This window comes from Dinoponera quadriceps, unplaced genomic scaffold (genome assembly GCF_001313825.1).
Source record: "Dinoponera quadriceps isolate SergipeBrazil2010 unplaced genomic scaffold, ASM131382v1 scaffold2420, whole genome shotgun sequence".
NCBI classification, from domain to species: Eukaryota; Metazoa; Arthropoda; class Insecta; order Hymenoptera; family Formicidae; genus Dinoponera; species Dinoponera quadriceps.
Window position 1 is genome coordinate 413925 of NW_014556754.1, and position 10151 is coordinate 424075.

General features: G+C 41.7%; 2 protein-coding genes across 3 annotated transcripts; one reads left to right on the top strand and one right to left on the bottom strand.

Moving 5' to 3' along the window:
• Window positions 1-43: 43 nt before the first annotated feature.
• LOC106748106 lies at window positions 44-6317 on the bottom strand. Of its 2 annotated transcripts, XM_014626322.1 has the most exons (8): window positions 5987-6317; window positions 5531-5627; window positions 5369-5445; window positions 4672-4798; window positions 4487-4584; window positions 2254-2473; window positions 1467-1965; window positions 44-917 (listed from the first exon to the last, which is right to left on the bottom strand). In XM_014626322.1, the coding sequence occupies exons 3-8, from the start codon at window positions 5405-5407 to the stop codon at window positions 602-604; spliced, it is 1299 nt and encodes a 432-aa protein (XP_014481808.1). In that variant the 5' UTR covers window positions 5408-5445; window positions 5531-5627; window positions 5987-6317; the 3' UTR covers window positions 44-601. The 2 variants fall into 2 exon arrangements, with proteins under 2 accessions (XP_014481808.1, XP_014481807.1); XM_014626321.1 differs by having other exon boundaries at window positions 5369-5627.
• Window positions 6318-8908: 2591 nt separating this feature from the next.
• On the top strand, window positions 8909-9902 carry LOC106748069 (probable RNA-binding protein 46). The gene is made up of 3 exons (XM_014626266.1): window positions 8909-9100; window positions 9363-9563; window positions 9846-9902. The coding sequence occupies exons 1-3, from the start codon at window positions 8909-8911 to the stop codon at window positions 9900-9902; spliced, it is 450 nt and encodes a 149-aa protein (XP_014481752.1).
• Window positions 9903-10151: the final 249 nt, after the last annotated feature.

The window sequence follows — 10151 nt, forward strand, 5'->3', positions numbered from 1 at the left end:
CAAAGTAATAAATCTTCAAAAGCGACAGATGCAGATTAATGGCATGTGCAAATGCGACTAAAAAATGTCGAAGTTAGTTGCAGCCCTGTGATAGTAATCCTTCTAATATATTTTACTGTTACAACTACCGTGTCTAAACATAAATGTTATTCGTGGCACTTTGTACGTGTGCTCGATAGGCGGTATAAGTTTAGATTTTAGATTTTAGATTTTATTTTTCCGATATAGATGTCTGATTTTTATTTCGGAGGCATAAAAATGTCCCACGCTTCCCCTTCGTGAGATCTACGTTTCTGAACGTTAACCAAATTGTCAAATTTCCGTCATATGGAATAGCCTCATAAAATATCAGACACTTCTCATGCGATCTTAATCACTTTATGGTTAAGTTACTTGTAAAAAAAAAGAAACGTTCGATGAACTTTACATTCGGATATAAATGATGAAATAAGTGCTGCTTACAAGACTAGCGGGACTTCGAAGGGTTTCGCTTGATTATCTTACGTGAAAATTGACATACTTCCGCTCAACTGGCAGCTGCGATTTCCAGCAAGCTTATGGATAATAAATGCAACCAAGAGCTCTCGTTGGTCGTGGAGAGTCAAATTCTGCCGCTGTGGTCAGGACTCGCTCGCGATTTGGCATCCTGCGGCCAATTATTCGCGGTATGTCGCACATATCCCGGATCGTTCGGCGAAGACGGTATCCTAGCGGTTTGCGTCCCGGTGGTTTTCAACGCGCCGAAACACTCCTCCAGCATCTCAATCTCCTCCTTGGATCTCTCCCGTCCTCTGGGCCCGTAATTTTTAGGCGGGTCGGGCATAGTGAAGGATACGTCGCGGTAGCCCTTCAGGATCCCAGACGGCGAGCCGCGTATCCTGACGGGTATGTTGTCGTACTGGCTGTTGTCCGAATATCTGCTCGCGTTCAAACGACATTATATTCGAGAGTCGGCACTGCATGCGTCAAAGCATTTTAATCATAATGTCAGAAGCAAAGGAATTGATGCGAGCAATTTTTACAACCGACGCCACTGCATGTAAATGTGCCTTTATTTCTATATATTTCAATCCGAAGGGAGAGATAACCGATTCTCTTTGGTTCCTCATTGCTCGAGGTGGATACGCCACGTGGAACGGTCGAATAACATGTTTTTAGTTGAGAGGACAGAAAGAGAGAGGAGGAGAAGACACGTTCAAGGCGTTTCGTGGTTTTAAAGACTTATTCAAATTTCATCACTTATTTATATAACTTGAGAAACGCATCCTTAGAAATTCTGTTAGAATCAGTTCCCTTGATGGCCATCGAAAAAGTCGGTGCGACAATCATTGAAATACGAAACTTTCTTGCTTCTAACATCATAATTTAAGACAACAACTGGCGTAGGCAGTTGCCGATGCTTTAAATGCAATTTCCGAGCCAAGGACACGATGGGATTCCAACTCAAGCTGGACTAGACAAATCACCTGTAATTGTCCTCCTCGACATCTCGCTCAACTCTCATTATCTTCACGCTCGGATTGACTATCCTCGCGAAGGACGACTCTCTTTTCTCAAATTCCGTCGGGAACCGCGGCGTATCGATTTCGTCGATCGGCCGCTGATAGATGTCCTGAGTCTTGTACGTGATCCTGGGCTCCTCGAACTTGCGGCCAGGATCGTACGCGCTCGATCGTAGCGCTTCAGGCTCGCGGTATCTCTGCGGGTCACGCAGGGCTCGGCCGTTTTCGAAATTCTGTATGTGTTCCCTCGGATCCTGATCGTCACGCGATCCTCGACTCTCCCGATCACCCCGGAAGTCCGGGGAACGCCTTCCGGACGATTTCGCAGGATCGAAGCGACGATCGTCCGCTTTCTCGAACGCGTCGTTCTGCTGACCCTCTTCGTCCTCTGGAATTTTCACGACCAGCTTCGACTTCGGCTTCGTCTCTTTCTCAACAGCCACTACCGGCACTGCTCGTTTTCCTGTAACATTTCAAAAGATCTTCAAAGTTTCTCGAGAGATAAAAATATGTATCCGGAGTCATTAATAAATTATATATATTTATTATAATAAATATGATACGTAGATATGTTATAATAAAAAGTGACAACGTTCATCGCGCTGAGATGAAATCGCTGTGAACGGAATTTTCCAGTAAAACTTCCTCACGATATTTAAACGGTATATTTTTATTTTTACCCAGTTTCGATCGAATGTGTGAAACGAACCGAATGCTTCCATAAAATTTCGCAGATAACCGCTCATCTTACCTAAATCCTTCTCGATGATTCTCGTCTCGTCCGCCTTATCCTTCTTGCGAGGGGGTGCCATCAGCAAATCTCCGATGAAGACCAATGCCGTGATCAGGCACAGCGCTCCCAAAACCGCGGCATTGTCGACCAAGTCGTCGGGAACGCTGTCGATGGACGCCAGCGACAAGGCGCCGACTATCCCGAAGAGAATCACGCCCAGCCCGAGCAGAAAGAGTTCCTGTAGTTTCATTAGACTCGATGATGAACCACACCCCGTTATACCTGTGTGAGCTTAACCACGATGTAGTCTATTTACGCTGTGCATAGCTGATTGATTATGCGCGGAAATCTGTTACACAACGATCTTCAGACGAGTCCTTGCGGCGGTAATCAGCGCGAGGTGTAAGCGACTATCGCAAGGACGGTTAAAAAAGTTACTCACGGCTGAGGGTTTTTTCTCAGAGGAAATTTTTTCGCGAAGACCCAGCAAAGTTTCGCTTCATACATATATATATTTCCGGACCGGGGATGGTTTCTCGCCGAACCTGTGTTAATTTCCAAACTAAATGGCACACGCTGTCTTGAAGTCCGTTCGGTCGTACTTTTAGCGTGGCAATATTTGAAATGCTAAAGATACGTTCAAGATAGCGAGGAGTGTACGAGTTTATCGACGATTTCCCTGGAGAAAGACAGCTTGCCAGTGACGAATTTGTATAATGGTCTCCTTCGACTCATAAATCTAGGAAGATAGTCTCGCGATCGCACATCGTTGCCACCTATGCGCCACTAATCTTTCGCAGATGATCACTCGATCGGAAACACTGACGTAGAGACGCAGGAAACCTGTACACATTCCTGCAGTTCATTCGACATCGGCTTAGCCCCGGTTGTGAGTCATTAAATGACTTACATTACGTGTCTCGATTGGCCAAGGATGCGATTACGCGCACGACGGTACACGCACGGAGCCGCTCGGCATCAAGATTAATTCTTATCCTTGGCCCCTCAATGACATCTCCGTGTCGCGCTACCGATTTTCTCACGGCGCCACGCCATCGCGCGTCGGGATTTACACGGTATATTTTCACTCGCTACCAGCCTCGGAATAAATTAAAAGCGCCTGCCTGGGAAGGATCTCGATGTATCGAAACAGATCCAACTCTCGCCATCTTACTGCTCTTATGTGGGAACTCCGGCGGACGTTTTTTTACAAAGGAAAAGTCGATCCCTGTGTAACGTCTCGTGTGTGTGCGTGTGTTATCTCGCATAAAAACCACAATGAAGATGAAAACAAAGTCTTTTCGCTTTCTCCTCGAAGTTTTCTCGAACGTTACGCCTCGAGTGTTCGGGCATGAGAGTTTTATCGCTAGAGGAAAAGACTGAGTCAATAAATACGATCAAGATGGCGAATGTGGATCATGCAAGAAAGTGCACGTCGGGGAGATAGCTGTTACGAGCCGGTGACGGATCTGACATTGAAACAATTTATAACACTCGGCAAACACATTGTTTGACCTTACGAGAAATAGTTTTACATATCAACACGTGTTATCTAGATGATCCAAGGCAAGGCAACTATATTCCGAATTGAGTGACATTTTTTTCGAAAATATCCCTCGATAACATTGTTCGACAAAAAATGACTTTTCTCCAACACCGGAACGGGACTAGTCATTTTCTATAGTTTTTCTGGATGTTGAATACAAATCCGGATTTTGAATTCGGTTTTCAAGCTGAAGCGGACCATCACGTCGCAATTTTGGGAAATTTGCGAGTGAATTTGCTAAAAGAGGCTATTTTCACGTATTTTGCTATAATTAGGGCCGACACAAAAAAAATCCCTCTTCCGACGGCTGAAAGCCCTAACAACGTACTTGATTTTGATCGCCATGAAACTTCTCCAGCACGTCGCATATCGCAGTTGTAACATAATAAAGTACATGAAAGTAGCATTTTTTTCGCGACTCGAACTCGCAAATCTCTCACAATTGTGACGTGACGGAGTAATTTAAAAACCGGATTCGTACTCAGCGTCCAAAAAACTACGGGAAATGACTCGTTCTGATGTTTTTTTTTTTTTGTTAAACTGCGTAATGCGTGAGAATTCATATTTCTTGAATCTGGAATAATAATGATGCTACCGTCGCGTCGTTACCACGTTGCCGCAGTACCGGCTGGTGTATCGACGGTATTACGAAACACACAGAGTCGCGACGTATTTCTCTTTGTATAAGAAAAAGAAAGCAATTACCGTCTTTCGGCCTCGGAGTTCCCCGGTGGCCGCGGCGATCAACAGTCCCGTCGTTATTATGATGTATCCGCCGCAGGTCACCGTTGCAAGAGCAGCGCCTAAATACGCGGAAATCAGGAAATGAATGGTATGAATTGTGCTTCTCGGTATAAGAGGGACTCGAGAGGTCCATGAATCACAAGTACCTATGCTGCCCCATGTGACGTTGTTTAACAACGACCACTCCCTGCTACGATTCCTCAGGTAATGAAACACCCTTCGACTCTCATCGTCCGTCACTCTGAGCGCCACGACGCAAGCGACGCATAAGAGCTGTAATTTGTTTTGATTAATTGTTTCACCGTATTAACTTCGTAAGCAATTAATTAGTAAGTAAGCGCACTATATTGGCCGGTACTAACGACATTCGATTATTTATTACTTTAGTAATATGTTTGGTAGTAATGTTTGATATCGTGAATACGGAAGAATATTTTATACGTTAGTGTCCTTTCCATTGTTCGATTTTACTATTATTACTCCATAGATCGTTGAATCTATGAGTCTTGGATGGATCTACGAACTCTGATAAAATAGGCTAAAATATTTGAAGACAGAACCACGACAGGTGGAGAATCACTCTTAAATCCCGACGAATTTTACCGAACATTTGATAGTAAAACTCATTGAAATTATATATTACAAGAATAGTTTACTTCTTGAATAATATCAGTTATAAAACAGATTCAGCGTTACAATTATATCATACATTCTTTAACTAATATTAACTTTAATTAATATTTAACTAATATTAACATGTCAAAGAGAGTGTAATTTTTAATAGCGATGCGAACAATAAAAATATGAAAAGATGGTTTAATAAAGAGAAATTGATTCACGTACCACTTCAATTATTCGGATGAACACTTTGCGATTCCACATGATGCAGCGAGCAGGGAGGAACAACGCCGAGCGAACAACTACAAGAGCGAGGGACAAACGGCCGTTTGCGCAAATGTCTCTTTTCGGCGAAGCATTACGTGAATTCTCAGGCTATTAACAAACCGTTTTCATTTGCTTCTGAAACGCTAGTCCTCGCATCAGGAACTAGTTTTCGTCGCGTACGCTGTAATGGCGCGAGGTTATCCCTCTATTTCTAGAACTAAAAACCGTAGCCGTATTTCAGACCAAAAGTGAAAGTTTTTATCACGGAAAACGTTTCTTTGTGACAGAGAGCAGTGTAAAACAATTTCGAAACTTTAAATGCCGCGAAAAACGTTTATGTAATACGGAATATAATCTTCTGAAAATTAACATTTTCGAACATATATATCTTTATCAGCTTAGCAAATTATATTTGCACTATATGTAGTATGCAGTACATTAACATGAGAACATTCAGAGAAATCGAATCATTTTTCGCAATGAAAAAAAAAAAAGCGATCTAACTACATTTCTCACATATTAAATAAATGTTTCGCTTATGTATCGATTTGTGAAAAAAAAAAAAAACATATTTACGTAAGAAGTGTCGATTCAATGTGAACAACGTTCTCCCTCATCGAAAAATTATTCTCCTGAAAGTATTTACATATTTAATAATCAGAGAACGCGATATTTGAAAAATAAAAGCACGAAAATGATTTGTATGTTCATTTTGTGGTTTTTATTCCCCCGGAGTTGTGCAAATGGTAGATAACTTCTTGAAGAGCGAGCTAACTTTGCGTCGTTTCGAATGGATCACTCACTATCACCGAACGCTCGAGCGGACTGCTCGATAATGGAAACTAGCGCGTTATCACCTGCAGTCCCGCCGCAACGAAATCGCAAAACGGAGCTTCGCGTCGCGACGCGTTCGGCCGACGACTGAGAAGATATAACGAAGGTGGAGTTGTTAAAGTTGGCGGCGGCGTGTGTCACGTAATAAGGACTGTCTGCATGCGACTGACAGGTAACAATGCTATTATCACACGGCGCAATGGCGCAGGACGGTGCGAATCCGCGGATTTATGTCACGGAGAGGCTCATTGCGCTCTTGGTACCTTGAACCCGTTCGCAACACGCTAAATCCTGTCACCGTTTCCGATTTCTCGACGCCCTATACCTTCGTTTTTCTCCTTTTTCCTCCTCTAACGCAAAAACATTCGTGCACTTGGCAGTTTATTCGTTGTAATTCTTATCACGATTCAGGCCTACATTCTGTAACTTGAAAGTTACAAAACGACAGTGTCGTTATCGTTACGTCGTCATTACGCAACTTTCCTATCATATATTATACCTGTGCAACGACACCGTAACGACCGGCTCGGAAAAACCAGTTTTTCTCCATTTGCTCGCAACTTTTTTCGATTTCTTTCCGCGAAAAACGTGAAAAACGTTTCTTTCATTTTCTTTCTCCACTGATTTTTTCGGTTTCTTTCCGCGGAAGAATTGAGAAGAGTGTTTTTTTTTTATAAACTATAGACAGACGTTAAAAATTACAGAATAGGAGTCTAAATAAAAATGATTATGGAAACTATTCTTTTTTTTAAGCAATATCTTTCTTCGAATGAAAAATCGCTTTTTGCGCTTAAAACGAGTTTGAAGAAATAGTGCGTGAGGGAACTATGTTTGAAAAGTTCCAGAGAGAGACGAAGTTTCGTGAAAACTCTTCCGAGCATTCGTATCTGCGCTTTGAAAACGCGCATGGCGCAGTTTATATCTCACGTTATCGACCGCGAGCTCGATGCGTGGTCGGGTCGTTTGTTCGACGCCGCGGCGAGTTCCGTCTCGGCGGGCAATTAACAGATGAAAGTCGTGCAGACATCGGCGGCTCGTTTGTCGTGAAACCGAGAGGGAGAGAAATATCGGTTTCGGAAGGAGCGAGGCAGAGGGTGACGTATCCCTTCCACGAGCTGTCGGCCAATCCTGATACATCCGAATTCAACGTCCTTTCTTGAGGTCGCAGAGTGCTGGTATTCTCCTTGATGGCAGGATCGGTCCTTCCGTATTACGTCTATAAATCGTTTGTTGACTGTCGCAAAGCCCGCGTCGGCAGGAGAAATATAATATATATGCATGCACATATACATACATATGTATTAATTTCTTATATGTCTATGACTGTTCATAGTCATTTTGATAAGTCAGCTGATATCGATTTGTCGATCGGAAACACGTGAAGGGATGGATAACGGCAAGTCGAAGGAGAACCATAGGGGAAGAGGTCGGAGGAGAAACGGCAAGAAAGATGAAAATCGTGAGTTTGAGCAGACGAACGAGGAATCTTTAATATGGTCGGATCACACCATCGATAGTGAGGATATCGTGGGCACTGATATCGTGGAAAAAGAATCGCCTCCGAAGTTGGAAAATATTAATGGTGATGGTGTATTAGAAATGCATTCTTCCTTTTGCTTATTTGTATTTGTAGTGAAAATGCATTGTCCGGTTACTTGTAAACTCTGCGAAATGTGTGATTCTGCAAACACAAAGGAAACCGTTTTCAAACGAAAAATATAAAATGTGTCGTAACATATTAAGGGAAATTATATATCATAATTATAAACTGTAATTCTCTCTTGTTTAGCAACTTCTCTCTCTCTCTTTCTTTCTTTCTAACAAGCAGTGGTGTTAGCAATGAAAAGACAAATAATAGAATATGAAAGAACAATGAATTTAATTTATAGTTTCTAAGAATGCAGAAGAAATGTTGTCTTATATTCAACAATAACAGAATATTTTTCACTACAAATTTGTATTTCTGTGAACCGAGGTGTATTTTCTGAAGTAATATTACGAGTAGAGCAACTGTGAATTCTTCTAGACAATTCTTCTATGGATATAGTGATGTAGTGTTTATCATTAACGTGTCATGTGGGACAAGAAGCTTGCCTATTATTGTACACATACCTATTGGTAGTTTCGTATTCCTGACTTGAAATTATATTTTTATATATTATATATTTTTGGTTACATTTCCTAATTGGTAATTATATATTTGAGAATATTGCGATTCCTCCCATTGTACACATATTATGCCGGGTTATTTATATATTTCTGAATCTCATCTTCTTGAAACACAGTCGACACAAATTCTAATATTAATGTGTGTTTATATTAGTACATCTGAATAATATATGATGATACTTATTAACATTGTATCTTCGATATCACACAGGTGATGAGAGTAGATCGTCATCCTCGCTGATGTCTCCTACGTTACGCCGTCAATTGCAGACGCACAAAAATATCCTTCGGCTTCTGCATGAAAACAACCTTACGTCCACGCAGATCAACGGCCAGAGAATCCTCAGCATCCAGCCGATGCGATGGAGCGGCCCAGCACCTGGAATCGAGTGTGAGATCTTCGTCGGTCGGATTCCCAAGACGATTTATGAAGATACGTTGTATCCGTTGTTCAAAGTGGTGGGCGAGATCTTCCAGATTCGGCTGATGGTGGACATGGCCGAGCTGACAAGGGGCTATTGCTTCATCATGTACACAAATCCAGAGAATGCGGCGAAGGCCATCGCCCAGCTAGACCAGCACGAGATCTTGCCAGGCAAGAAGATACGCGTCCTGGCGAGTGTGAATAAGTGCAAGCTGTACGTCGGTCCTTTGCCATGGCATATCACATCCGAGGAGGTTGTCAGAGTAAGTTTCCTTTACATTCCGTATTTCCACTTTTACACTTATATCTCTTGCGCTCCACTCATGATTATGTATTCGTATTATTAATGATTTACACGGTGATAAATCGTGTCACAGCGGTATAGCGCCGAAACGAACATCCATTGAAGTTTCGTCGAAATAAGTATATTATGTAGATAACAATTTTACTCGTTCGATTTTGATTTCCTGTCTTACTATTGTTATATTGTATTGTATCGCCTGTTTTTTCCCCTTTGTTAAATAGGTGATCTACGCATCAGCATGGGACATTGAATACGTATCGGTATATCGATTTCTCAATCATGATGCAGCGTATGCGATAGTCTCGTTTAAGTCTCACCGCAATGCCGCCTTAGCGAGGCGCAAATTGAGACCCGAAAGGCTTTTCAAGTGCAACGAAGTGCACGTGGAATGGGCACGTGTCGATTGGAATCCTACCAATGTGGTGAGTGTGAGATCATCTTGGGACTTGATCTCGTATTTCGAACAAATTTGCGAATACGAGATTTCAACGGTTGATATTGAAGCGATATCTTATTCGACTGTGCAAATATCTCCGCTTTTAATTACTTTTTCTCCGGAGAACTTAGTAATCATGACATTTTTAGAATCGTCCAAGATATAACTCTTGATTCTTACTTATTCTTACTTTATCGCTTCAATTGAAATTGCAAATAAATGAAGAGATTTTAAACTACGGCTTCGCGCTTTGTTTACGAAAAATCAGATTTTAGGAGAAAGTCACACGTTGTTATCTTACAACAAACATAATAATCGCATATAGTATCTCGTGTAATACTCATGAATAATTGTAAATAATTCACTAGAAAATCTCGTTCAGTTTTCACTGAACGCTACATGTCATATTGGGATATGTGTTATTAGTTATTTGCTTTGTTACATTGGTTGAGAGTTGATTGAGAATTAGAAATCTTTATGCAGGAAAATGTAATTGGCAAACGGCGAGGAATTTGAGAAAATTAAGTAAGAATTCGATTATCATGAGATGGTAAACCACGTGAACGTTATCAAC

Coding starts and splice junctions, on each gene's coding strand:
- LOC106748106 (XM_014626322.1), bottom strand. CDS start 5,407: ATGTGGAATCGCAAAGTGTTCATCCGAATAATTGAAGTG. Junction 4,799..5,368: donor TCATCCGAATAATTGAAGTG/GTACGTGAATCA, acceptor AACAAATTACAG/CTCTTATGCGTCGCTTGCGT. Junction 4,585..4,671: donor CGTCACATGGGGCAGCATAG/GTACTTGTGATT, acceptor CCGCGTATTTAG/GCGCTGCTCTTGCAACGGTG.
- LOC106748069 (XM_014626266.1), top strand. CDS start 8,909: ATGGCCGAGCTGACAAGGGGCTATTGCTTCATCATGTACACAAATCCA. Junction 9,101..9,362: donor CATCCGAGGAGGTTGTCAGA/GTAAGTTTCCTT, acceptor TTTGTTAAATAG/GTGATCTACGCATCAGCATG. Junction 9,564..9,845: donor ATTGGAATCCTACCAATGTG/GTGAGTGTGAGA, acceptor ACGAAAAATCAG/ATTTTAGGAGAAAGTCACAC.